Source organism: Lagopus leucura, unplaced genomic scaffold (assembly GCF_019238085.1).
Source record: "Lagopus leucura isolate 7727_CA_CO unplaced genomic scaffold, USGS_WTPT01 Super-Scaffold_100009, whole genome shotgun sequence".
Classification (NCBI taxonomy): Eukaryota; Metazoa; Chordata; class Aves; order Galliformes; family Phasianidae; genus Lagopus; species Lagopus leucura.
In genome coordinates, this window is record NW_024962266.1 from 20,816,589 (window position 1) to 20,842,997 (window position 26,409).

General features: G+C 49.1%; 4 protein-coding genes across 5 annotated transcripts; 2 read left to right on the forward strand and 2 right to left on the reverse strand.

Moving 5' to 3' along the window:
* Positions 1–7: 7 nt before the first annotated feature.
* On the reverse strand, positions 8–8,804 carry LRRC41 (leucine rich repeat containing 41). Of its 2 annotated transcripts, XM_042873627.1 has the most exons (10): positions 8,696–8,804; positions 8,524–8,610; positions 8,057–8,127; positions 6,151–7,318; positions 4,541–4,786; positions 3,944–4,108; positions 3,282–3,380; positions 2,663–2,785; positions 2,172–2,247; positions 8–947 (listed from the first exon to the last, which is right to left on the reverse strand). In XM_042873627.1, the coding sequence occupies exons 1-10, from the start codon at positions 8,802–8,804 to the stop codon at positions 713–715; spliced, it is 2,379 nt and encodes a 792-aa protein (XP_042729561.1). In that variant the 3' UTR covers positions 8–712. The 2 variants fall into 2 exon arrangements, with proteins under 2 accessions (XP_042729561.1, XP_042729562.1); XM_042873628.1 differs by lacking the exons at positions 2,172–2,247; positions 2,663–2,785 and having other exon boundaries at positions 756–947; positions 8,696–8,756.
* Positions 8,805–9,134: 330 nt separating this feature from the next.
* LOC122181364 (cytochrome b-c1 complex subunit 6, mitochondrial) lies at positions 9,135–10,561 on the forward strand. Its single transcript, XM_042873817.1, has 4 exons — positions 9,135–9,239; positions 9,344–9,370; positions 9,507–9,668; positions 10,299–10,561. The coding sequence occupies exons 1-4, from the start codon at positions 9,198–9,200 to the stop codon at positions 10,329–10,331; spliced, it is 264 nt and encodes an 87-aa protein (XP_042729751.1). The 5' UTR covers positions 9,135–9,197; the 3' UTR covers positions 10,332–10,561.
* Positions 10,562–11,544: 983 nt separating this feature from the next.
* Positions 11,545–14,859, forward strand: NSUN4 (NOP2/Sun RNA methyltransferase 4). Its single transcript, XM_042874118.1, has 6 exons — positions 11,545–11,656; positions 11,969–12,375; positions 13,066–13,220; positions 13,396–13,550; positions 14,044–14,168; positions 14,352–14,859. The coding sequence occupies exons 1-6, from the start codon at positions 11,558–11,560 to the stop codon at positions 14,623–14,625; spliced, it is 1,215 nt and encodes a 404-aa protein (XP_042730052.1). The 5' UTR covers positions 11,545–11,557; the 3' UTR covers positions 14,626–14,859.
* On the reverse strand, positions 14,630–23,135 carry LOC122181568 (vitamin D3 hydroxylase-associated protein-like). The gene is made up of 15 exons (XM_042874117.1): positions 22,748–23,135; positions 21,813–21,926; positions 21,355–21,498; positions 20,424–20,557; positions 19,841–20,047; positions 19,414–19,454; positions 18,956–19,080; positions 18,690–18,815; positions 18,424–18,521; positions 18,180–18,279; positions 17,649–17,692; positions 17,184–17,223; positions 16,579–16,687; positions 16,245–16,390; positions 14,630–16,148 (listed from the first exon to the last, which is right to left on the reverse strand). Exons 1-15 carry the CDS (start codon positions 22,940–22,942, stop codon positions 16,023–16,025), a joined length of 1,749 nt encoding a protein of 582 aa, XP_042730051.1. The 5' UTR covers positions 22,943–23,135; the 3' UTR covers positions 14,630–16,022.
* Between the last annotated feature and the right edge of the window lie 3,274 nt (positions 23,136–26,409).

The following is a 26,409-nucleotide window of genomic DNA, read 5'->3' on the forward strand; positions in this document are numbered from 1 at the left end:
TCTGTTTTTATTATAAAAATGTTACCAAAAAAAAAAAAAAACCCAACTATTCAAAGCCTCTGAAGAAAAGATGCGGACAGTGGATGAGACAAGACCAGTGCTTTTCCCAGATACCTTGATAAATGATTGCTAAGAAACAGCAGAGTACTTGGTATGCAACTTTTTTTATAAGGTAAACAAAAGGTTGAAGTGGGGATCTTTGTTGGTTTTTTTTCCCCTACTCATTTTAAGTGGAGGGAGAAGTTCTTATTTGAAGGATCACAGACTAACAGAATGGCTGAGGTTGAAAGGGAACTCTGGATGTCATCCTCTTCAACCCCAGCGCCCCTAAGCTGCACCACCTAGGTGTGCTGGTCAGGGTCGACGTTCAGACAATCTCTAAAGGTGGAGATATTTATGGATATGATGTTGAGTAAACCAACATGAAATCTGTACAAAAACCCTGGTCCAGAGGTCTGCAGGATATCATAGAAGCTTATTTCATGTGTCTGTCCCAGTTAAATGGAGAAGATAAGAGTTGAACTGGAAATACCCACATAGTCACCTACATCACTTCACTGTGTACCTCTCCCGAGGAACAGAAAAGTGACAAGAACTGTTCCCTGTTTGAACTGGGAGGAGAAGAGCCCTATCTGTGCTGAGATAAGTTTTAGTGGCCATGGACTCAAGTGTTTTAGTTCAAGCTGCTCAGCTTTCTCTTGCCCTGTGTCCTTTACATGACACTGATGTAGTCAGCGAAGGCCTGAGAAGAGTCCCACGAGTCATTGACCACACTGCACACTGCTCTGAGACGCCGCAGTGCTTCTTGAGCTGTTTCAGCATCCTGATCCAGCCAATTCTGAAAGAGCCTTAACTGGGTGAACTGAATCTTCCCCCCTCTCTGCTGGATGTAGCCTTCCAGCTTCTTTGTGAATTCCAGGAGCCCATCAGGCTTGATGCAATTTGAGCTGCCCAGAAAAAAGAAGGACAAAAAAAAAAGTCACTTAAGAGTCTAGGCTCTAATTTGAGCAGTTACTGCTCCATCTAATAGCTGTCTAAGTGAGGATGTTTCAATGCAAACTTCCCTCAGCCATACAGAGTGTGAATGGGCCATTAATTTAAACTGGGAAGAAAAAAAAACCTCCTGAAACACAACAATATAAAGGGCTGGAAGTTTTTAAAAGCTTTTTAACTATGGGAGAAAACCATGAAACTTACTCTTCCAGTTCCTAATAAATGACTGGAGTAGTCCTCACTATGGCCTAAAAATCCTGTTGGACTCAAGCTCCTGTCAGTGCCCTTCAGTCTCATAGCAGCTGACTGGACCCAAGGGGCTTGACCCACTCCACAGCTCCCAGTGCAGCCCTCAGCAGTAAGGGATCATTTCTCTCTTAGTGTGGAGAGGAGATGTCAGATCCCCATGTTTCCAGATTAAAAGATCATTTCCCTTGCATAGATACATAAATAGAAAGTTTTACAAGATTTACTCTTGTGAAGAGCACATAATAGCCAAGTGGAGATGACAATTTCAGGATACCAGACTGCTGAAAGGATGGCTATGGTTAGATTCTCATGCCTGCGTACTCCCAATAAGCTGAACCTTTAGGATGTAAATGGGATTAAAATCAAGTAAAACAGTCAGTATTGCAGAAACGCCACCCTCCACCTGCTTTGTGAAGGTTACTGTTTGTGTTTATGGCCATTCAGGCTCAAAAAAAACCAAAAAAACAGAAAAACCAGCAGTAGTTCAGGTTGAAAACCAAAGAAGATGAAAGGAATACAGAAGCATTTACAGGATCTGACGGAATGACAGTGCTCTCCCTGTGCTGGAGCAATGGGAACAGAGCTGTTCATGCTGATGGCTATGAGTAAGTGGAGGTAGATACATTAGTTCTAACCTTAAGAGCAAGGAGGAGCCTCCCAGGGGAGCAGAAAATGAAAGCTGCTTTAAGATGGAACTTTGATTCATTTATAGATGTGACAGTGCAACACCTCAGGGAGCACAGCTTGGCCTTAGTGGAGTTCCCTGAGGTTTTTAAGTGCTCACTGCAGCATTCTCTAAGCTTTTCTTGTGCATGGGTTCTCTTAAGCAAAGAAAAAAAATCTGTGCTCAGACTTCTCTTGCTGTTCTGAGCCCAGCTGAGCTCTGGACATCCTGAAGCATATTCAGTGTGTTTAGAGCAATAGAATACCTGACATCCAGTTGACAAAGGGAAGAGGAGGAATCTTCAGAGAAAATGTCTGCCAGGGCAACCAGCCTGTGATTCCCTAAGAGGGGAGAAATGCAGCTGTTAGTTCCCAGCTTGCATCTATCTTAAATATTTGAATGGTCAATGCATGGTGATGCATCTGCTGCTGGGTCTGTTCCTGTTAAAGCACCCGAAGCAGATCACTCACTGTTCAGTTGCATCTGGAGTCATGCTGATACCTGCTTTTGCCACAGAGGTAAACAACTGTGGCACCTGGGTGCTTCATACATTGTTGAATGCAGCTGAAATTCTTCTTGTAAAAAAGTTACCTCACCCCCCTCGCTTGGTGAACTAAGTGACAAAGTTGCTGCTGTTCATGCCATATGTTAAAGTGCAGCACTAAGATCACGGGCAGGCAATGCTCCCAACTACAACCCTGAAGGCACCCCCTGCAAAGCTGGTCTGAAGTCAAGGCTGACATCTACGGTACGCACCAAGGCGATTCCCAGGCAGTTTGAGGCTCTTCAAAGATGAATTTCTCTTTACTGTATTGATTATTTCTGACAAAAACTCAGTAGTGCAGCTTTCAAACAGCCGGCAGAAAGAGAACGTTATTTCTGTGGAAGAAATGGATTGTCAGTACATGTTAGTACTCCCTTTGTGCTTAATTATTCCACAATTACATCCTGCAGACAGCTCCAGACTTTAATCTATTTGCAAGAACAAAGCTTCCCTGGCAGCAGACCACGTATGAGAGCACTGTCATTCCATCAGTATAAAGATGGCAATCCTCACACCAGGGAGGTGACTTTGCCAGCTGACCCAGTTAAAAGCTGATCTGCTCTGCAGGTTAAAAATCTTTGTTTTATAGCCAAGTTGATGGACTCTCCCCTAAAACATGTGCCAACTTTGCATCTCATCTTCTCTGCCCTGCTAGCACAGGGAGTCAGACTTCCACACACTCTTCCAGCACCTACAGGTCTATCCTTGGGACACCTGATTTTTTGCATAACATTGCACATCCAAATACCACCTCCTAAACGTCAACCAGCCAGTCAAGCACAGCCAGCTGCAGCACCTTTCCAGGCACCAGTGCCTGGGAGTTTGCTGTACCTTGTAGCGTGGGATCCTGAAGCAAAAGCAGAACTTCTTTCTGGTGGTCAGCCAGGTTCACATCATGAAAGCTCAGCTTCTTCAAGTTTGGATTACACTCTAAAAGCAAAACAAGTTCTCACGTAAAGTACTGTCTGGTCTTAGGATAAAAAACAAAACAAAACAAAAAAACAACTGATGTAACTAACAGCTAACACCCAGAAACTGTACTGTACAGTGCTTAAACTGCTGGACTGTGGATAGTTAAAAAGAAACCATCCTGTTGTGCAGGGTCATCCACATGTCCAATAGAGAAACTGGGATGGCTGGCACCCATTTTCTTTTCTCAGGTAATTCCAAGAATTTCTGCACTGAAAGAACAGACTCACCCAAGCTGGTTCCAAACTAAAAATACATGGATGTGAAAGAGCTTAGAGTTTAGGAGGCTCAGGAACCTGAACAACTAAGGACTGCTGGCAGATGTGCCCCAGCAGCTTGTGCAGTGGAAACGCTGCCAAACTAAAGCTGGGCACAGCAGAATTGCCAGCGAGGGCTAACCAAATAGGCCCTGGCAGAGTCCAAGCTAACTGACAAACAAGCAGTGATGCTCCAGGGATGGGAGACTGCAGCAAGGAAGTTATTCCACGTATCACAGTGATACTAGCTACACGTTACCAGAGTACCTTTGAGTGCCTGCAAAAGGAGCCCAAGCTCCAGAGATGAAGGCAGTGTGGCGCTGTCAAGGGACAACTGCTGAAGGGACTTTGATGCCTTAAGCACTGGCAGCAGGAATGCGGTGTGCAGAGGCTCCCTGGGGAATCGGATCTCCAGCTGCTCCAGGCAGCACTCTAAGACAAGAAAAAAAGGAAAAAAAAAGAAAGAGATTGGTCTGGAGTACCTGTCTTCAGCATAGCTAGGTCCTGGAGCAACCAAAAATCTGTGTGCCCTTCTATCTTTTAGGTTGGAAGAGCAGAAGCTCCTAAACAATTTAAAGACCTGGTGGGTACATTGCCTGTGGGCTGCATGGACAGTCATGGCTAGCAGTTTAGGCCCAGCCTTGTACAAAGCTGTGCTGTATCAGGTTGGCATGCAGCAGTAAGATGCTTTGTCAAAGACTCAGGCTCCACAAGAGCGCATCATAGACTGGGAACGACAGCACATCACCATCTCAATCAGAAAGGGGAGGCTGTAATCACATAATTACATGCCACTGTGACAGTGCAGAGTTCAGCTCTCATTTACGTGCCGCTCCCACTCATTGCTCAGAATCAGTTTCCTACCTGGGATTTCTGCATTACTGCAGCTTGGATTCCCATCTGGCCTGTTTCCCTCCAGTTGGTTTTTGAGGTCAAAGCTGACAGAGAGTGTGTGGAGCCGGGGAAGGACACTCAGGATGCAGCGAACAAGTTCCATGCAGGGCATGTGGGAAAAGACATCGCTCACACGCAGCACACGGAGGCGGCAGTCTGAGTGTTGGGAGAGGGCCCGGAGCCCAGAGAGGATGCAGAAGATGTTAGCACCCAGGCCTGGAACAGCATTTGTAGAGAAAGGAGTTAGGTGTGTCTGTACAGACACCGGTGCACCTGCAGCTGGAGCTATACCGACAGTGGAACTTTCAGCCCAGTGCCAAGCAGTGGAGTCAAAGGCTAAATTCCCAGGTTCCTCCTAGGTACTCTATCCATATATGCTTAAGTTACAGGACCAACTATACACAGGAGATGGAGATCTGGTTCTTCTCCTTCTCTGGACAGTCTTTCAGCACAAGGCTGCAGGCTGTTTTCAGATAGATGAGGCCCATTCTCTCTCATTGCTAGCATTTGTCTTTGTACAAATATTTGCTGAAACGCAGAGCAGCACGCAAATGTCCACTTCTCCTGGGACCTGGCACTGCCAAAAAAATTCGTTACAACTGTATAACACCCTATTCCAGGGTTACTCAGAAATCAGACTGGTCAGAATAAAAAGAATTCTGTTTTACCTGGACTTTGTCACTCTGTATATGTCCCACATGGCTACAGTACAGGATGCAAGGATGCAAGACCAAAATTGAGTATATTCAGGGGGGTTGAAACTAGATGATCATTATAGTCCTTTTCAACCCAGGCCATTCTGTAATTCTATTTCCTGCTGCTAGTAAAAATTAATCCAGGAGCCTTTCACTGAATCACAGATAAACGAAGAAATCCATATTGCAAGCATGGACCATCATATCTTTGAGGATATAGAATTATGCAGTTTGACTTCTAAGTGTTTTGCCTTGTCTTTTGCAAAGATCAGCACTTAAAGATACAAAACCAGTAAGTGACAGATCTGTGTCCAGACCAACAGCAATACAAAATTATCACAGGCCTATTTTCCTCAGTTCAACACCCACAGAGCTTCCTATGCTGCATTCTCTGCATATCACCACTGTCCATTGTCAGTCATTCATCCTGTCTCTCACCCAAATGGGTTTGTGCATCCACATGGACAAATGCTCAGCAGATTCCTTTGAACATTCCTGGAAAAACCTGCAAGCTCAGGCCGCAGCTCCCCACAAAGGAGGAGCCAGTATCTGACCAGAGTTTGATTTGTCACCCATTCTGTCTCTGGGCCACCCCATCTGTTCTTGTGATCCTACTGGGCTTCCATTGCATCTCCTTTCTCCACCCCTGATGTGCTGTGCTTTTGCAGCTGCTTGTTTTCATCTCAGCACCATTTCAGACATAAAGATTCCTCTCATATTCCTGACTGTCTTGTAGCACTCGAGCAAGTCCTCACTCTAATTGAACATCTCTGCTAATGCCATTCACAACATCAGGAATCAATACTCTTACAACACTTGTTTCAGTAAAAAAATAAATCAGACCAAATCACAGCTGAAAGGAAACATCCTGTTCACACCACTAACCATTGTAAGACAGAACCAGGTTTTCTAGAGACACCCAGGAACTTAGCAGGTTACTCAGAGTCCGACACGTGTCACCAGTCAAAGGAATGGACAACAGCTCCAGCGTGGACACACTTCGGAAGCGACGAGCAGCTTTTAAAGAATAGATCCCAGTGGACCCTCCTCTTCTTTTACAGCCAGCGTGGCCACAGCACAGAGATCCTGTGGAGGAACTAGTCCAGTTATCAGCGTTTTGTCCCTCTGCTATTGTGTTTTGGTCAATTGACACTGAGCTGTCCTCTCTAGCAACAGTAAAAACAAAATCATACAGGTCATCCAGGTCAGCACAAAGTCCCCTGCTTCGTCTGAGGCAGCGGCGTTTCTTCCCTACCGCAGATTTGATCCGTCTGCGTGACTTTCGAAGAACAGAGCGATGGGACAGCTGTTCTGAGAAGCAAGAAGAGCCTCCTTGTCCGCTCCTGTGCTCACAGGATACCTTGATGTTTGCCTCCTCACAGGCTTGGTTCTCCAAAGAACAACAATTCAGTCCAGAGAGGGCAGTGTTCCGGCCAGCGCCAGCCACCGATCCATTCACCTCTGCTTGCATATTGGCCTTCTCCAGAGCCCCAGGGGATTCCTTCTGGTGCTCACCATCACTCCACTCCCTCTCACTGCAGCAGCCCTTCTCACGTTGATCTTGTGTTGACTTCTGGCTTTGAGCATCGCCCTCCTCTCTGCAAAGGCCACACAGGCTGCTGTTAAATGTAAGAGCATTTCCTGACCGCCAAAACCCAGCACTCATGCTCAAAATGAGAACAAGAAGAACTGTGTCAGGCACAGGCCAGGCACACATGGACACATGGCTAACAGAGCCATGGTGAATCAGCCGGTGAAGGAGTAAAACCAGTGAACGCCTGATGGACTGGTCAGAGGAGAGGAGGTGCTGGAACTTCAGGATCCGCAATGAGCCAGCCAGGTTCTCAAGAACTTTTTGGTTGTGCTCTGCAGCGAGCTCCACTGCGCCCTGCAGCATGTTGCACAGAGTAAGCTGGCTAACATGAGGTGAGCTGTGGAGCAGTGGTGAGAAATGATGGTCATTGAGACGCCAGTCGGAGGAAACATCCAAGACACCGTGAAGAACATTTGAGAAGAATGTTTCAAAGAATTTCTTCCTCCAGCAGGGTATATTCTGCAATTAAATCACCTTAGAGTCAACCAGGATAAAAACTACTCAACAGGGCCATGTTAACAAAAAGTCAGCCACCATCTTTCTCACTCTCTTTGAATCAAATTATTACACAGGTAAATGCAGTATCCAATGAAGCTACAGCTAGAACAGTTAGCTTCCTAATTCTCAACATCCTTCCTCTGAGTATTTGTTCTAAATACGGTGCTGCTCCCACTGTTAACTTTTCATCCTGCTCTGGCCTAATTTATATATATTCAGTAGTTTGAAACCAAAGCTAAATCACATTTCTGCCAAGTAAAGAACACACCATCAGGACTTTTCTTCCCAAGAGGCCATGGTGACCATTCTTCTGTGATGCTGAATCGATGGAGCTTCTTCGGTTTTCACATGTAAAATACTTCTTTCAAAACTCCCTCTCTTCTGTGTTTTCTAACACATCAGCAGTTTCTGCTCGTGTGTGCTTAACCACAATACGAGATATTGTTTTTACCTTCTTCTCCCCCTAAAAACTGCATCTGTAAAGGCAGAATTTATTCTTTCAGCACGCTTACTGCAAGTGATAGGAAGGCTGCGTACAGTGCATTTCTCACAATAGATGCTTATTTCCCATAATTATTCTTACACAAAAGCCACGCCTTGGTCCCAAACTCTACAAACACCTGTAAGTGCCAGCAGCGCTCAACAGACGTGGCATGCTTGAGTAAAACCAGAACCTGGGTGTCAACGCAGTTTCCTCACCTCTGAGTTGGGAGGCCTGGTTTTCATCACGTCATCCCACAGCTTGCGCCAGATGGGCTGCGTGGACAGCCCTGAAAAATGAAACCAGGTGCTCTCAGCCCTTCTTCCCCAGCTGGAAGTCCTGCTCAGCATTCCCACCGGCAAGGGCAGGCAATGGAAGCAGGGGGGATGCAGGGTCAGCAGGACGAGGAATATCTTCTACATTTATCCCTCAGAGTGCGATGAGGTAAAGGCTGAAGGTGAATCAAATTAACGCCTAGTGCTCCTGCCTGGAGCGTCCCTCTGGGTTGGGCCTGTCTCCAATTAAGTTGGGGTCCCTTCAGTTTGGGGTGCATCCCTCCCCTCCGGGTTTGGGGGGCTGTGATCCCTCTAGGGTTGGAGTTACCTCCCTCCAGGTTTGGGGGTGCATCCCTCCAGGGTTAAGAGAACCCCCCCAGGCCCGCCCCCCGTCCCCCACCCCCCTTTACCTGCTCTCCGCGCGGCAGCCTCGGCTCGCTCCAGACGGAACACGGAGAGCAGCGGCAGGAGACCCCGCAGGAGGTGTCCGGGCAGCGCTGCGGAGAGCGAGAAGGAGACGGCGGCAGCGTGCGGGCAGGTCCCGCTCCCAACAACCCTCGCCGCCGCCGCCCCGCGTCTTACCCCAGACGTCGGGCTCCAGGGCCGCCATGCTGCGGCTCACAGCCGCCGCGCTCAGCGCCTGCAGGCTGCGCAGCCCCTCCGCCGACATCGCGTCCCTCGGCACCGCCATCTTGGGAGGGACGAGCCACGCCTCCCTGCTTCCACCGCCATTGTAGGGGGTTGGGGAGGAAGATCGGGCAGCCATCTTGAGAAGGTGGCAAAGGGTTTCCCCTTTCTTACGCTAGGGCCGGGCAGGCCGGCATAGCGACCGTGGGCTAGCAGACAGAGTGCTACAGTGAGGGCGAAACGCCCGGTTACAGCGTTGTGATTTCTGGAGATGGGGGGGGGGGGGGGGAAAAACATAAACCGGCAGCCATGTTGAGGAGGTCAGGGGTGCGGCCATGTTGGGAGGGGAAGCGTTAAGGGCGGGAAAAAGTCAGGGTGCGCTTTTGGATCACTTCCGCTTCCGGAGCTGAGAGTGGCACTTCCGGCGGGTGACCCTGGTTAGTCCTCTCGTACCGCCATGGGGCTGCGAGACACCGTTGTTCACGCTGGGGAGCCCGAGGTGAGCGGAGCCGGGCGGGGCGGAGCGCGGGGAGCGCGCTGCGAGCCGGGATGAGGCCCGGTGTCAGGGCGGGCGGTAACGGCTGTGCTTTGCTTTGTCCGCAGGAGGAAGAGGAGGAAGAGGAGCTGGTGGTGAGTCGGGGAGTGGGGTGGAGGGCCGGGGAACACGCGGCGAGCTCGGGCTGCGGGCCCCGGCTGCCATCCGGGCTTTGAAGACGAGGAAATCAGAGGTAAACCCCCGCTCTCCGCGCTTATGGCGTGCCCGCAGGACCCCCTCACCACGATCAGGGAGCACTGCGAGCAGGCGGAGAAGTGCGTGAAGGCCCGGGAGCGCCTGGAGCTGTGCGATGCGAGGGTGTCCTCTCGGTCCCACACAGAGGAGCAGTGCACGGAGGAGCTCTTCGACTTTCTGCATGCTCGGGACCACTGCGTAAGTGCAGCGCTGCCGTGTGGCACATCTCAACGGTGCTGGGAGCTGAAAGGCCTTCGGCTTTTCAGTCTAGGTGTAAAAATGGGTTGCTGTTGAGTCGTGGCAGGAGTTCTTAAGAACTGTGGGCTTTACGCTTTTCTCCCTGAAAGGAGGTTGGGGTCAGCATCTTCTCCTAGGTAACTGCGATAGGATAAGAGGTAACGGCCTTAAGCTGTGCCAGTGGGGGTGCAGGTTGGGTGTCTGGAAAAATTTATTCTCAGAAAGAGCTGTGATGTGCTGGCACAGCTGCTCAGGGGGGTGGTGGGATCATTGTCCCTGGAGGTGTTCCAGGACTGTGCAGATGTGGCACTGAGGAATGTGGGCAGTGGACATGGTGGGATGGGTTGAGGTTAGACTGGGTGATCTCTGAGTCTTTTCCAACCTTAACTCTATGACTTACCTTTTCAAGCTTGAAAGCTTTATAAGAAATCTAGTTAGTTTGCTGGAATTAACTTGTTGCAAAAAAATGAGGAGAGCAGATGTGCATCAGTGACCTGGAGAGCCAAGAGCCTGGTGGTAAAGCTGTGATGGTTCCCAGCCCTTTTGTACTGGGAGAACTGTCAGTTACTGAGCACTTTGTCTTCTTTTCAGGTTGCCCACAAACTCTTCAGCAAGCTGAAGTGAATGCAGGAGTGATTGTCCATCTGCTTCCACAGTCCATCAGAAGAGCCTCATCGGTTCACAGTACTGCTTCTGCCTGTTTATTGCCAATGTGAAGTACAAAGTGGCTTCTTGGCAGTGACTGAGCACCAGAATGTCACTGTGTCTGTTCTCATCGAAGATGTGCAGCTACACAAAAACCTCGTGAATGTTCTGTAGTTTTCCATATTAAACATTTAAAGTTCCTGTGGAAATGCTCTCAGCTTATTTCATAGTCCTTGTAGTGCTCATTTGTACTGGTATGGAATTATGATGAAAGTAGTGAGGCTCAGAGCCCACCCCACCTGCTTGTATCCAGGAGAGACTTTTTATGCCTTGTAGGAATGTCCGTTCTGTGCACCCTTGATGAGCAGAGGCTGATGCCATCCCACTGGTAAAAACTCACCTGTTGGAGCAGCAGACACCACTGAACTTATGACTTATGCTGTTCATTCAGTGAGTTGAGACTAAATTGGTCTTCCCAGAGATGTTGCTACCCAGAGGAAGTGAAGGGAGGCAATTATGATTCCTATAACACACTTCACTCCTGTGAGCTATGAGGTGATGCCATTCTTGTTTAACGTGCCTTCGGGGAAAGCCTTCAGCTGCCCCTGTTGCTAGCAGAGGTTGGAGGAGACTGTTGTCACCTGTGTGTTGTGGCCCAGAGCAGCTGTCCCTGGGGCTGCAGGTGGGCACAGTGGTGGTGCCATCTGAGTCAGTGGTGCTCTGGGGCGCTGCTGCTGTAGTACTGCTGTATTACCACTGTAAGCACCAGCCCTTTCTGCTGCCCTGGGGCTGTGGTGGTGAGATTGAATTCTCAAATCACAGAACATCCAGAGACAGGAGTGGCCCTAGGGATCATAAAGTGCAACCTGTCAGTTCAGGCTCTGTCATTCTGCTTCAGAGCAGGAGGTTTAACAACAGGAATACTACAGGGCTGTTTCCTTGGGCAGCAAATACTTCCTCGGCTCTTTGACCAAGCAAATTGGCACCTTTTAAATGCGGCTGCTATTAGAGCAGCAGTAGCAGCAATGCAATCCTTTTGCTGGTGGTTCTCAAGCTCAATCCTTAACAGCTCGAAACAGCTCTATTCGCACAGCTGTAAGGTCCGCATTAGGCCGGCTCTGCTTACCACATTCCCCGGCAGCCTCGAACCCGAGGGAGGGCTGGGAGCTCCGGTCCCGCCCCGGAAGGCGCTGCTGAGCGCGGCCATGGCGGCGCGGAGCGGGCGGGCGACGATGTTGCTGCGGAGAGGTCCTGTGCTGGGGCTGAGCCCGGTGCCTCGGCGGTACCTCTACAAGAAGAAGTGGGTGAGAACGGGGGGGAGCTCCGCGCTTGTTTTCTTCCCTCCGATCCGTCTTCGCTGTGCCTCTCCCATCGCACCTCCTTTTTCTGTCCCCATTTCATCCTCTTTACCCCCCCAGCTCTGTTACTTCTGCACCCTTTTCCCTCTCCTCGTTACACCCATCGCGGCTCCCATTGCACCCTCCTTCACCCCTCACCCCTTTTATCCCAGCTTACACCCCATACACCTCTCCCTGAGCCCTCCTGCCTTTCCCCTCCTAAATGCTCCGGGTTTTGGGCTCCCAGCCCCTTCACCCCTTGGATGTCTCTCTCCAAAGGCCACCACCTCCCCGCGCATCCCGGCCACACGCCTGGCACTGCACCACTTTGACACCACTTACAGCCTGCAGCTGCAGGAGCGCTGGCCGGCCGTGCGAGCTGCAATGCTGTGCGAGCAGAAGTACGGAGCCCTGCTCAACAACTTCGCCTCTGCCGACCTGATTGCCCAGCAGCTGGAGCTGCTCAGCGCCACCGATTTTGTTTCTGAAGCTGCCAGAAGGGCGCGGTGTTGGCAGGGAAGTGAGGGTGTGGAAGTAGAGAGGAGGAAAACTTCCCTGGAGGGGTCTGGTGGAGATGGGACGATGGTGCCAACAGAGACGTCACCGCTGCTTCATGCCTCTGTCAGCTCCAACATCAAGTGCTACACCTTCCCCAGGGGCGACATCTCACGCTTCCATCCTGCGTGGTGAGATGGTTCTCCTGCTTCCTTCACTCCACTTTTAACCATAGTGCAGGCACAGTCAGGCTTCTGGTAATGCTTTATTGACTGCCCCGTATCTGGAGGTGCTCAATGCTGGGTTGGATGGGGCCCTAAGCAGTCAGAGCTGTTGGGGGGCCACCCAGCCTATGGCAGGGGTTGGAGCTGGCTGATCCGTCCATAAGGTCCCTTCCAACCTAGCCATGCTATGATTCCATGAGTCTGTGTTTCTGTAACTGTTCCTGCTACAAACCAACATTGGTAGTTGTAATGCTGTAATCTATAATGTGATAGAAAGCTCAGCGATAGTAGTGGGGTGGTACAGTCCTAGGCTGCAGCAAATGAGAACAATCCCAAATGCAGCAGCCATGGACACAGAAACAAAGGAAAAAAAACTCCTTACCCTTAGATGCTCTCCAGAGAGATAGCCTCACCTCCACTGCCAACCCTTAAATGAGGTCTGGGAAGGGCTGGATCCTGACTCCACATCTTCTCGTCACTCCCCTGGGTTGGCCTTGCCTTCCCACCAGGTGCTCCATCACTGCTTCAAGTCGTGACTTAGCATTTCTGCTGCACCAGTGTCAGGCTGTTAGCACCAGGTCCTTTTGGCCATCCTCATCTTAGTTTCCAATTATATTTTTTTTCCTTGTTTTCTATATGCAAAATGGTGGTTTCCAGGCCAGACTCTCTTGGGATCCTCAGCTACTATCTCATGGATGCAGCATCCCTCCTGCCTGTTTTGGCCCTCAATGTGCAGCTGAATGACCTCGTCCTGGACCTCTGTGCAGCTCCAGGTGGCAAGACGCTGGCTTTGCTGCAGACTGGGGCTTGTGGTAAGTGGAGGAGTTGTTCCTCAGCCCCATTCTGTTAGCAAAGCTGAGATGGAGAGAGTGTGAGGTATATGATGATGCCTCTCTGTTCATCTTTTCTGCTTATAGGAGTTGGTGTGTTGTTTTTTTTTTTCCAGAGTGAATTTCTCAGCATGCTGTTTCCCATCTCTCACCTCAGGGCATCTGGCAGCCAATGACGTCTCCTTTTCCCGAACAAGGAGGTTGTACCACATTCTCAATAGCTACATTCCCAAGGAAATCAGGGAGACTGTGAGCGTTACATCGCATGATGGAAGAGACTGGGGAGAGCTGCAAGGTGGAACTTTTCATAAGGTGAATGGTTGGAAATCAGTGAAAGGAATCATAGAATGGTTGGGTTGAAAGGGACCTTAAAGCCCTTCCAGTTCTAGTCCCTGCTGTGGGCTGGTTGCCCCCACCAGCCCCATCTGGCCTGGGGCACCTCCAGGGATGGGGCACCCACAGCTCTCTGGACAACCTATGCCAGCACCTTACATCTAGTTTAGTTTCTTCCTGTTTCAGAGGAGGACAGCAGTGTAATTGTATAGCTTTGCATAGCCTGATATGCTGAACAAGAGCTAAGACTAAGCCAGATACAGAGTAATATTTCTTCTGGCTGTACCCTTCCTCCAGGATCTGTGAGTATGGGTATCCTCGGTTGCATTTTTATCTGGTGGCATAAGCTAGGCAAGGTACAGAGGGCTGAGTTTGTCTGCCAGGTGTGGTGGAAGTATTGGGTGAGGTGGTGCTGGGGGATTTCTGAGACAGACCAAGGCCTGGAGCTGATGTAGGATCTGTGCTGCTGCAGGTCCTTGTGGATGTGCCCTGCACAACAGACAGGCACTCCGTCATGGAGGAGGAGAACAACTTCTTCCACAAAATGAGAACCAAGGAGCGTCAGATGTTGCCAATGCTGCAGTTGCAGCTGCTGATGTGAGTGAGCTTGAAGCTGTTTTGTTGCTGTATGTATTAGCACTGAAACCTCTTCTTACTTACATGTGCCTAGTCAAGAGCTCTCCCCACCTCACATGGGTTATTTGCTGGCTTCCTTATTGCTGTTGTCCCATACTTTCCTCTTCCTCCCCTGATGGTATGTTTTTTCCATCTTATCCACAGGGCCGGGATCCTTGCTGCCAAGCCAGAGGGAGAGGTGGTGTACTCCACGTGCTCCCTGTCTCAGCTGCAGAATGAACATGTGGTCGAGAGAGCGATAGACATTGCACAAACCCAATTCAACATCACTGTCCACGTTGAGGACCTGAGCCACTTCAGGATGCTCTTCCAGGACACATTTTGTTTCTTCTCAGGTTGCCGACTAGGGGAGCTCGTTCTTCCTCACCTCACAGCCAACTTTGGGCCGATGTATTTCTGCAAGTTACGCCGAGCATAAGGGATGGCAGATCTGGGCTTGGGGCAGCTCAGCTTTCCTCACTATATGTTTCTGGGCCATCACGTTTGGAACTGATGTTGTTTCCCGATTGCTGGCTATCATGAGACACCCTGAATGTCCAGGGAGAGCATATTTAAAGGATATTTATTTTTCTTTTTAAATGTCTCAGATGGGCTAAATTGTTTTCACCTTATGTGAACATGTTCAGGATAATAAATACTAGCTGGGCATGGATCTCTGGCTTCCTACTCTACCAGGTCTCTACTCTCCTGTCTGCTTTTAGAAAAAGCAGCGTAAGATCCTGAAAGAAGAGGATCTGAAGAATGTTCCTCTGCAGGGGTTGGAAATACTCATGATGCTTGAGGTCTGCTGGCGTAAAGAGCTCAGTGCTGTATAGAGGGATGTGTTGCCATCTCCCACAGACAGGCAGAGAGGCTGAAAGGGGTGTGAGAACTGCCACGTTCTGGGTGCTGTGTAATGGCCAGTGGGAAAGTGTATGATTTTGGGTAATAATTGCACTTGTATGATTGTATCCATCAGTGGAGGGTTACTCAAGTTTATTATAATATTTTTATCTTTGTGGGCAGAATAGTGTAATAGATAGACACGGATGTATTCCATGCAGGGCTGTTAGCCACATAGTTGCATCCTCTGCCAGCAAGAAAACACTCCTGAGTTTTCCCTTATCCTTGCCCTGCTTCTTGCAAGACGCTGCATAGATGGAAATGAAAGTGACCACCCACCCATATCCATCCTTTCGGGAAGGTGCAGTTCATGGATTGTTGATCATTTGAGCTCAGCTCTCTGTGTCACATCTCTGACAAGTGTTGGTGTGACTGCACAGTGTGCTGGTGGGGAATGCTGTATAGTTATTAATGCAGCAATAGTGTCTGGTTGTTTTCAGCCACTGGTGCAAAAAAAGGGGAAAAGGTTAACGAGAAGCAGAGGAATGGGGGGCAGGTGTGTTGTGAAGCTGCAGTGTCCAGGTGGAGTCTTTGGGTATTATCATTTTTCTTCAAAGGAAGACTGATGCAGGCAAGATTCCCTTTTACAAAGAAGTTTAGTGCTGTGAAGTCTTCATCACTGGGATGAAGTGCTGCAGTTTTTATGCTGATGTTTTGGTCTCTGCCTCAGCTGCTGGGCTATTTAGAGCTGAGTCCTGCAGTGTCTCAGCCAGGACAGGATAAGAAGGCAGACTTACAGCCCTTGTAATGGCTACTGAGGAAATGGCTGTGTCCTTTAACAGGATCTGTGATTGTCAGCAAGAAGAGGGGCAGGAAATAGCTTTTCTTTCTTCCGTCCCTCCTTACTGTAATTCTATGCCCTTCAGATTGCAAAAGGGAGCAGTGACGCAGAGCTGTCCCCCTTCCCACCCTGCTGAGGTGGGACTGGAGGGGCTACGCTGCTCTCTTTGCTCGGCTGAGGGTCTCCACCTCCTTCATGAACCGGAGGCACAGCTCCTCCTGCCACGGCAATGCCACACATTGCACGGCCACGGGCAGCCCCACGGCTCCTTCCACAGCCTGCAATGGGGACACGGGTGGTGAAGGGACGTTTAGGAGCTGCTGTTTTCAGTGACACCGTCACTCTGAACATCCAGCACTTCCTGTGTCACATACCTGCTTCAGCATCCTGTCCCAGAGGTCATCACAGCATCCTCTGTAGAGCTTCAGCTCTTCCTCATCGGCCTCTGTCACTGTGCTGACAGGTACGACCCCAGCGGGGAAGTCGAGGACGTTGTACAGCATCGTAGAGGAGATGGCAGCTGAAAGAAGAAAAACACAATACATGTGGCCACAGGCTCGTGTTCCTTCAATTATATCTGTGTTCTTTGAAGGCTCTGAGAAGCAGCTGCTGCTTGGAGAGGAGATTAATTAGCGCCGATCATCCACAAGTCCCAGTTCTGTTACAAGGCCAGTCTCTCTGCCCCCAGGGAGGCCAAAGCTCACTTACAGAGGAGTTTCCCAGGGAACCCTATGGTGAAGGCTGGCCCCAGCACAGGGCACAGCATGACATCCAGCTGCAGTTCCTTCCATTGGGTGATGAACTCAGAGCGGTACACCTGTGGGAGGAAAGGGGAGACATGCTGGGACCGTTTCAGTTTCTTTGGAGCATGCATGGCGGAGGAACCCTTGCTGGGTCACAGTGCTGCCACAGCAGATTGAGGCCACTGCTGACCCAGTCCTGAAGTAGAACCAGCTCTTGCAGTCTCAGTGCTGATATCCCCAAAGGGAGACAGACACTAAAATCCAGTGTATAAGCATCTGTCTCCACAGCACGTGGACAAAATATGGACAGGAATTTGAAAGGTCGCTCCTTAGCTGGCCCTATTGCACTGGGGCAACTGAGCATGGGCATTGACCACTGTGCAGCCAGTCAAGTCTTAAGTGGGTTGACCCAAAAGTCCCAGCTATGCCATTCTCAGCTCTCTTTTGTGCCTTTCTGTCTTCTTCTCAGCACCCCACTTTCTTAAATACTGACGCCTCCACAAGCCTGGAATTTGCCCTCAAGACTCAACTCATAACATGATGTTGGAGAGAAAAATCCTCAAAACGTACCTCTATTTGATGCTGATGATCCCACATTTCCTTCACTGACCTGTGAGTGGAAATCACAGCAACTTTTTATCTCCATTTTGAAGCACTTTGGTGAGGAAGAGAAAGTGCTCAAGCAATTCTCCAGGTTGATAACCCTCAGTGATTTTAGCAATTCCACAAAGTAATGTATCTTGCCCAATTTCACCAAAGTTTCCTTTGGCATTTGTCCATACAGTTAAACAACAAATGTTTGGAAGATTTCTCTTCCTACCCAAGTCCCCTCATCCTTTTAGTAACACTAGGGACAGTGTAACACCAGAGGAGTGGGGAAACAAGCTCTTGAAATCTGAAGCGTCCAGGGCAGGACAGGTCCTGCAGAAAATGGGTCAGAACCTGTTGTGAACCCAGCACCCTCCACCCCGCTGCAGACAGAGGAGAAGGTAAAGTTCATTTCCACAGACACTCCTGCAGAGGATGCTGTCTTACCTCATGCCACCCAAGGCGTTCAAATAGTCGGCCATGCGGGGAAACTGGAAAGGAGAAGAGTTGCTGTTAGGGAGATGAGGTGGGGTGCAGCACCTCCCAGCCAACGTCCACTGCTGTCCTGCCTCAGCCCTTGAGGAGGGATGTGACAGTGCTTAAAAAGGCTCCACGTGGCTCTTGTTTTGCTTTGCTTCCAACCTAGGATAGAGCTTCAAATCTGACTCCCCCTGACACAGTATCCCAATGCATGTAGGAAACCTGGCACCACTAGATCTGGCATTTGGAGAACCTCTTGCTGTGGGCTCTGCACTATTCTTTCACATCTCTTAGCTGGTCTTGTTCTCGTTTTCCTTTGCACTGGATAAACCCCAGCAGGATCCTGGAAAAGACCTTCCCATATCACAGCATGTACCTTGGCCTGAAGTCCCAGTGTTCCTAGTTGGAGGTGTATGGAGATGCCAGTACCATCCCACTTTCAAGAACCTCAAGGCTCACTGACACCACTCAGCTTTGAGAATGAAGCCAGGAACTCACCAGAGGTTTAAGAATCAGAGCCAGCATCTTCTTCCCAAGCCTTGGGATCCTGCAGAAATTCACCTGGGGTTTTAAGCTTGGATCTACAATATTTCCTGTACTGAAAAATGACAAGAGGAGGGGATCATGTCAGAGGAGCTGTTGGCCCTTTCTCAGGAAGTTGAGTATCTCCTGTTTGGGGGTGTGAAAAGAGCTGGTTTTGCTGTGAGTTGTGTTCATGGGCATGGGGAATACTTCTACTTACAACACATCCAACCAAGCACGGCCTCCATCAGCAAAAAATGTCTTCAAAAACAGTTCAGTCATGACATGGTGGATGTGAAGTGGAGAGAAGAGCACCAGCTGCATGAAAACATAAGATCATGTGGCAGCCTGAGGACGTGAATAATTTCCATGGCCTGATTATGGCTATAGTTGTAGACCTCTGGAGTAGAAGCCTCCCTGGGCTCCTCACACTGCTGGGCAGCCCTTTGCCATCCCAGCCATCTCTGCTCCCATAGTGGTGCTCACCTCATGCCCAGCTGCCTGAAGAGCCTCCCTGGTTTCATGCACTGCCCTCTGCATGCAAGGAGGCAATGGGAAGTAACCATCTGTGTCGTAGTATCCGATCCGCAGGGGAGCAGAGCTTGAGTACACCTGGAGCAAAGGAGACACCAGTCTGGTGCTGCCTTCCTCCCATGTTGGGGTGTCTCAGTCTGATAAACCACAAACCACACCAGTACTGTCAAGATAACTGGGTCCTTGAGGCATGCAGAACCCTTGAGGACAAGGCTCACCTCCTCATCGAAGGGGATGGGGGGCACGGTGGGATCCAGACGGAACATCTCCTCACAGAGCAGCGCCTTCATGCAGAGGGCCAGGCTGTCCACATCCCTTGCCATCGGCCCCAGTGCACACCGAACTGGCATGGGATGAGAGAAAATGTCTGTGGTAAACAGAGGGGTGTGCCATCATGCAAGGAACCATTGGGCAATGAGAAGGGATGTTCTAGATTGGCCCCCACACAAATCTTGGCAGTCTCAGCCCTCCTCAGGCCTGGAGGATGACAGAAGATCTCAGAGATGACATAACTTCACTGAGGTGACCCCAGGGAGACATGGCAATTTGCACCTGGGCTTCTAGAACCCACATCAGTGTCCTACAAAGCAGATAGAAGCAAACCTCAGCTTCTACCACATTCCACTCTCCCTGCTCTTCACAGCACCTGGAGAGAAACAATCTGAAATTCACATACCTGACACAATCCCATCAACTGGGCCATTAATTCCAGACAGACTGCAGGAAAAGAAAAAAAATATATGGTTATTTCAAGTAAAAGAAAAATATTCCCAACCTGTCTGAACACATTGTTAGTCTTCAGGTCCTGAAAGAGAATAAATTTGAACTGAGTAAAACAGAAAATCTTGATCAAAATGATAACAAAAAATCCCAAACCACTTTTGTTTAAGCAAAAATTGTTCAATTTTGGAACTTCCAGAGATTTAAGGACTGAAACTCAGACAGGTTTGAATTCCCATTCTCTCACCAAAGACACCGTACATGAACAGGCAGCAGATCCGTCTGCTTACTGACTCCTCCCTGAACGTGGCAGGTAGGTGCACAGGGTGGCTGTGAGCTAAGAGTCTCCTAGCAGAGTGGGAAGAACAGACCCCAGCACCTACCTGAGCCTTTTGGCTGTGGGTTTGAGGCCACACAGCCCACAGAAGCTGGATGGCAGGCGGATGCTACCACCAATGTCCGAGCCAATGCCCAGGAGGGAGCCTCCCCCTGCAATCAGAGCTCCCTCCCCTCCTGAGGAGCCCCCGGGGGTCTTCTGGTGGTTGAGGGGGTTCAGCGTCTGGCCAAAAATGAGATTGCTGCAGTCATAGCTGTGGAGCAAACCAGCAAGAAGGATGTAAGGAACAGCCAAGCCCCTTGAGTTAGTTGCCTGTTCCTTGCAGTGGGCTTACATGGCATAACCAACCCCTCCTTCCACCCTGTAAATCTTTCACACATGGCTCGTTCCCATTAAGCCACCTCCCATGCACAAGTGCGCTTGATTTCTGTTATGCCATGGTGGGATTTTTCCCCCTTAATCTTACTGAAAAGCCATTTTCAGTTGAACTGAGATTGTTGGCAACAAATGGAAGTCAGATTTGTCTGGGAACATCTCAGGAGACAGGAAGAAGTCTGTCCCTAAAACCCATGAGCTACAGGCTGGGTTTTAGGTTCAGGAAAAGAGACATTTCTAATGATGTATGTTACTTGAAGAGGGATTGTGGCACATTGGTCTTAGCGAATGGGATGGCGCCTTGTCTCTTCAGAACCTTGACAAGGACACTGTCCTCCTGCTCTGGAGTGCCGAGGAACTTCACAAGCCCACAGGTTGAAAGATGCCCCTGCAGAAAGGAGAGGTGACAGTGGACAGTGTCAGTGCAGTTTCCCTGCTGTTTTGGAAGGAATATCATAATCATAGAACAATAACACGGTTGGGTTGGAAGGGACCTTAAAGCCTATCCAGTTCCCAGCCCCTGCCATGGGCTGGTTGTGCCCAGTAAATCAGGCTGCCCAGGGCCCCATCCAGCCTGGCCTTGAGCACCTACAGAGATGACCCACAGCTCATTTGGGCAGCTGTCCCAGGGCCTCACCTGTCTCTGAGTAAGATCTGGTGTTCCCTTTGGGGTGTACTAATCCACTCCCTTGCATGAAGGGCCAAGGATTCCCACTCCTATCATAAGCACAATGCTGCCAAACACAGGGTTAAGGCTTGTCCTGAACCCACCCTTGCTCTTTTTCATGCTATTTCTCTCCCCTGACATAGGTGCAACATTGCAGGCATTCTTTGTACGCTTGCTCAGGATCAAACCCAGAATCCTGCTGTCCAGGTGAAGCATCTGCTGAATGTTCAGGGAGGGAATACAAGCCCTTGGCAATGACAGCATGGTCCTTTTTCTGTTAGCCTTGGTGTCTGGGTCTTATTTTGGGCTCAGCGTCCTCTTAACTGTGTTGGTAAATCAGCATGGAGCTGATCATCTAAGAAATCATCACGACTCATCAGCAGCTCCTAACTCTGTGGTTTGCAGAAGCGATGAGATATGGAGTCACAGCCCCAAGCCTAGCCAGGTTCCTATGTTCATTCACTTCACCACCCAGCCCAGCTTAGGATGGGATGTTTCATGGGCACTAAGGGAAGCACCTTGTGGCCAATGTGATCCTTGATGCTGACAGGAATGCCATAGAGAAGTCCTTTCTTCCTCTGCTGTTGTATTTCCTGGAGCTGCTCTTCACACTCTGGGATGAAATACTGCACGCAGTTTGTCTGCTGGGTCACTTCCAGGGCCTTTTCCAGACAGATGGAGGAAGAGGTGTTAGGTAAGAGCAATGAAATGACATGGCTGCATCCAGTAGCTATCTGGATCTACAAAGTGAGAAGCTTGATTTGAATGGTAACCCCCTCCCCAGAACATCTGAAAGGGCTCAAACCATCTGAAAGGGTTATTTGGTGATGGGTACAGAGATATCCCTGTCCTTCTGCATCTTTCTTCTGGTATCTGCTATATTAAAGACATGCCATAATCAGCAAGTCACCATTCCACACATCACAGCACGGATAACACAAGCAATTTGCCCTTCAGGATGCAAATAGGCACTCACCTTCTGTACGTAAGTATAAAGGACAGTCCTGGGGGACAGAGACCCTTCCTGCAACCTTCCAGCGAGTTCCAGCAGGGGCAGGGACAGGATGGCATCTGTCTTGTCACTGGGGACCTGCGACAGAAAGATGAAGAAGGATGATTTAGAAATACATACTTGTAGCTGCTATGCTTTATCTCCAGATTATTATTATATTACTGCTGTAAATGTTAATTGAGCTGGAACACGTGGAGAAGGAAATAGGGCAGGAATGAAGGGGGTTAGAAATGAGTACTGCAGAATTCAGGGCTGCATTCACGCTGGCTGAGTGGGTGCCTGGCTCATTCACACACTTGTCACCTCCTGGTTGCTCACAGATGACACTGAGTGCCCTGTGTTTCACTAGTAAAATAGGGTCAAATTTTCTGGGCAGCCTGAGAGGCCTTATTTGCTGGAAACTCTGGTAAAATTTCTTTTGAAGACTCTCCAAGAGCTACTAAGAACCCAGGTTTTACAGCCAAGGATATAGGCGTGTGGACAGATGTGTTACCTTAGACTCAAGAAGAGTTTTTGCTTCTACCATATAGGCAAGAGATATTTTCACACCCGTAAGGATCTACAGGGTTTGGACCAAGTGCTGATCACCTTCATTGATAATGACCTTCATTGGTTCAAATCCTCTAGATCTTCAGAGTCTTTGTCACCTTTGTCCCAAGCCTCTTCCAAGTGTAATTCGCATCTCTCTGGCTGTAAGCTTTCACCACATCTCCTCCAGCTCATCCAGCTTCAGAAGATGTGAGCTCCCTTCCTCCCAGGGCAGCCCTTGCTGAAGGCTGCCAGCACATCTCCCCTGGGATCCTTGTTATAAAAGCTATGGAGAGGTGAGGTAGGAGGAGGAGCTGAAGAACATGAGCGGACACCCCAGTGAGTCTTAGCTCCTCACGAGGATGGGTTACCTGCTCCCTGAACTGTTGGACAGCTTTTGCCATTTTCTTCACAGCTTCATCCTGCATCCTCCGAGCCTCTTCCATCTTCTTCTGGATGTGTCTTTTGCCCAGCCATTTCCAGACCACTACAGCTGCTGCAGAACCACAGAGAAGGGCAAGGGCAGCAGCAGGAGCCAGCTCTGTCTCTGGCAGGAGCTGCCTCATCACTTTGTGCGATTCTCTGGTCTTTGAGGATGGGTTGAGAATGAGAAGCTTCCCTGTCTCCCCAGATCAGTTCCTCCTCCCAGAACCACTGGTGTGGCTCAGCAAATAGCTTATAAACCCAAAGCTGACCTCTGCAGAGGTGCCTTCACTGGGGCATGAAGTGGAGAATGATTGACCGAAAAGTGCAACAGGTTATGCATGCAGAGCTAGTGAACCCTGGCTGTATCGGGTTTATGCAGGCTGTCTGCGCTGCAGGAAGTTCTCTGCTGGGGAGGAAGAGCTGTGGGATCTGCTGAACAAAAGAAGCAAGGAAATAGCTTGGCTCCTGTTTCCTGCATAGTCTAGGAAGACAATGAAAGGAGGGGGGAAAAAAAAAAGTTCGAAAGCGCAAGATTTCCCTGCACAGAGATGAGGATGGTATGATGAGAGGATGCATGTTTGTGGGGTACTTACTCATCCTCCAAGCTCTTTAAACTCATCCTACTCCCATAGCTGTCTAAGGCTGCTTCAAGAGCCCTATCAAAGAATCACAGAATCACTGAGGTTGGAAAAAAAAGCAATAAGATCACCCAGTCCAACCCCACCCCACCATGCCCACTGCCCACGTCCCTTGGTACCGCATCCCCACAGTTCTTGAACACTTCCAGGGATGGAGACTCCACCACCTCCCTGGGTAGCTGTGCCAAAGCATCACCACACTTTTAGAAAAGAAATTTTCCCTAATATCCAACCTGAGCTTCCACTGGTGCTCTCATCCTGTGAGACAGGGCTCAGCACTGCCACAATGCCTGCGTGCACCAGAACAAGTGGGTCCATGTCATGAACGAGCACACAAATATTGTGGTGAGTTCCACATGGTTGCAGCCCAGAAGCAAAATATTCCCAACAGACATTGAGACAGCCAGTGGCTGAGAGTAGCACAAATACCTCTTGCTACAAGGCCACAAGAGCATCTCCATGATCTGAGATGAAGGCAAGAACTTTGCAAACATCAGCCCCTATGGAAAACATCAACTTTGGCATCCTCCAAAAAAGCAGGGTGGAATGGACAGCAATTAACCAAGCTGTAGCAAACTAAGCTGGTTATCTACTGTGCTCCTGTTTAGTGGCACCTTTGCTTAGTGGGCATGGTGGTGATGGGTTGATGGTTGGATTGGATGGTCCTAGCGGTCTTTTCCAACCTTAATGATTGGATTCTATCCTCTATGAGTCTGTGAATACCCAAGCCCTCTCCCAACCTCTTGGGACTTGTGCAAAGGCTTCCTAAGGAAGAGGTGTGCTCTTTGCACGTGGCAGTGATACAACTCCTGCACTGGGCTGAGAGGATGTGGGAGTTTATTCCTCTTGCTGAGAGGCATCAGGGCATTGGGTTCTCACATCCGCTCATGCTCTGGGTCCCGTGCTCTGATCCTGCCCTTTAGACACTGCAAATGTTTAACAGAGACAAAGCCAGCTGTGTCCAAACCAACTCGGCGTTTCAAAGGGCAGTTTTATTAGTGAGAACAGCTGCACTTCCAGATGGCCGGATGCTGCTGAGGAAGCCCTTTTCCTATCAATGGACAAACGTTTTCACCTCCCTCGTAAACTGGAGGCATAGCTCTTCCACCACAACCTGCAGTGGGAACATAGGCAGCAAAAAGCAACCAGAGGGGAATGAGGGTTGAATCCATACGGAGGAATGGGATGGTTTCAAAATCCAAACTTGTTTACACCATTTGAGTAGACCTTTGGGCTGCTGAGGCACTCCAAAAACCATATGAGAGTCCCTAACAAGGAGAGGAGCAGTTACATAGAGGCAGATAGGCTGAGCTGTATGTGGATCCAAAGGCAAAGGGGATCAAGTGTTGCTTGGAAACCTGATGAGAAAGACCTCTGGCCCTGTGGGGAAAATGAGATCAAATCTCAAGTCCCTAGCAAAAGAGTCAGCCTGCCTAACACAAAATTCAAGGTTTATTCATGAAGATAAACAGTCAAGGCCAAGTGCAGCACTTTTGCAATGATGTTATCACTGCACTCAACCCAGGTCACAACATCAAAATAGTTGTGACTGCTTCCATGGGTTGCCAGGTAATACTACAGGTTTGTGCTTCACTTACTGCTAAGCATCTCCCCTAAGCTTTAACAGGAGCTTCAGGACCACTGCTGAGACGCCATTATGTCTAATCATAGATACTGACCCTTCAAGGGCATCTACCTGCCTCATTTTTGGACATTCTCCTAATTCAAAGTACAGTTCCAGGTTCATCAGCTTATAACAGGCAAAGCTGATCCAGTCCCAGCACAAAGACTCCAGATAGATCTATAATTATTTTATAAATGATACACTGCCTATCATGCTTGGTGTTGGTGACATAGAAGAGACAAGTTTTAAAACAATCACCCAATTGACTTTCTTTGCTGTCCATTCAGTGGTTTCCTCTTTTTGCTGTTATCCTGGTGCTGGGGATAGAAATAAAAATGCTTACCTGGCTGCATGTGGGGCTTTCAAATGTTGAGCAATGCAGGGAGAATAAGAGGAAGTACACTCAAGTGGGTCATGGGACAGAGCCAAAAAAGAAATGGAAGAATTCCTATCCTTTGGTACTCATCTGACCCCTGAGACAGACAGCACTGTTATCGCTTCTCCTCTTTCTGCAGACCTCCTGCACAGTGCCTCACACAGAATAAGGCAGCAGACCAACCCAGGCAGTCTGCTCCTGTTGCCAGCAAGGCTGTATCATCTCTGCTTGAAGCAAGACAACACCAGCTTACTGTCGTTAACCTCCACCCAACACCTGCAGCTCTCAAGCAGGCTGGTTTCCATTAGAGCCTTTACATAAACAATCCTCCCTCCAATCTGGTAATTTTTTTCTTCTTGTTTTAAGTCAGATCAGCTTAGAATCCATTTTGATCAAAAAGACGAAGAATTAACCCTGAGGACTGTATCCCATATTCAAGATTTTTGTATCCATACATTCTGCTGTACTTTTCCAAAACAAAATATGTTGACTATGTTGCCCTGAAACAACTTTAAAGGTATTTCAGAAGCTGCTGAAGTCATAGTGACATGGGCTGGTCTCCTCTAGAATTGTTCCGTTTGACTCAAGAGGGCTGAATAAATATTTTCTGGGAACTCTCCAGTTAGTGACTCATTTCAGCCTGGAATATCTATTGGAATCATAAGATTTTCATCAAAACACATGCCTTAATTCCAGTCAAAATCCATTAGCAGTTGCAGAACAGCACTAACCAACATGAAACATCCTGTCAGAAACCTCCCATTACTGTAAATGGGTGGTATGGATCCTACTCACAACTCCTCCAGCTATACAGCCGCTGTCAGCCAGATGCAGAGATTTGTTATTTCTTCAATCCACAGCATTCCTACATCCTCCATCATGCCATCATGCACAGGTCTGGTCCTACTGAACAAGTGATCACAGACACTTCAGCAGCGTGATGGAGAATGATGAAGTTGTTCCCAGCTG

Coding starts and splice junctions, on each gene's coding strand:
- LRRC41 (XM_042873627.1), bottom strand. CDS start 8,804: ATGGCGGTGCCGAGGGACGCGATGTCGGCGGAGGGGCTGCGCAGCCTG. Junction 8,611..8,695: donor CCTGGAGCCCGACGTCTGGG/GTAAGACGCGGG, acceptor CGCTCTCCGCAG/CGCTGCCCGGACACCTCCTG. Junction 4,109..4,540: donor CAGTAATGCAGAAATCCCAG/GTAGGAAACTGA, acceptor TTCTTGTCTTAG/AGTGCTGCCTGGAGCAGCTG.
- NSUN4 (XM_042874118.1), top strand. CDS start 11,558: ATGGCGGCGCGGAGCGGGCGGGCGACGATGTTGCTGCGGAGAGGTCCT. Junction 13,221..13,395: donor GCTGCAGACTGGGGCTTGTG/GTAAGTGGAGGA, acceptor CTCTCACCTCAG/GGCATCTGGCAGCCAATGAC. Junction 14,169..14,351: donor CTGCAGTTGCAGCTGCTGAT/GTGAGTGAGCTT, acceptor TCTTATCCACAG/GGCCGGGATCCTTGCTGCCA.
- LOC122181364 (XM_042873817.1), top strand. CDS start 9,198: ATGGGGCTGCGAGACACCGTTGTTCACGCTGGGGAGCCCGAG. Junction 9,240..9,343: donor TTCACGCTGGGGAGCCCGAG/GTGAGCGGAGCC, acceptor CTTTGTCCGCAG/GAGGAAGAGGAGGAAGAGGA. Junction 9,669..10,298: donor TGCATGCTCGGGACCACTGC/GTAAGTGCAGCG, acceptor TCTTCTTTTCAG/GTTGCCCACAAACTCTTCAG.
- LOC122181568 (XM_042874117.1), bottom strand. CDS start 22,942: ATGAGGCAGCTCCTGCCAGAGACAGAGCTGGCTCCTGCTGCTGCCCTT. Junction 20,048..20,423: donor GTGCCACAATCCCTCTTCAA/GTAACATACATC, acceptor TTTGCTCCACAG/CTATGACTGCAGCAATCTCA. Junction 18,280..18,423: donor CGTGCTTGGTTGGATGTGTT/GTAAGTAGAAGT, acceptor GTCATTTTTCAG/TACAGGAAATATTGTAGATC.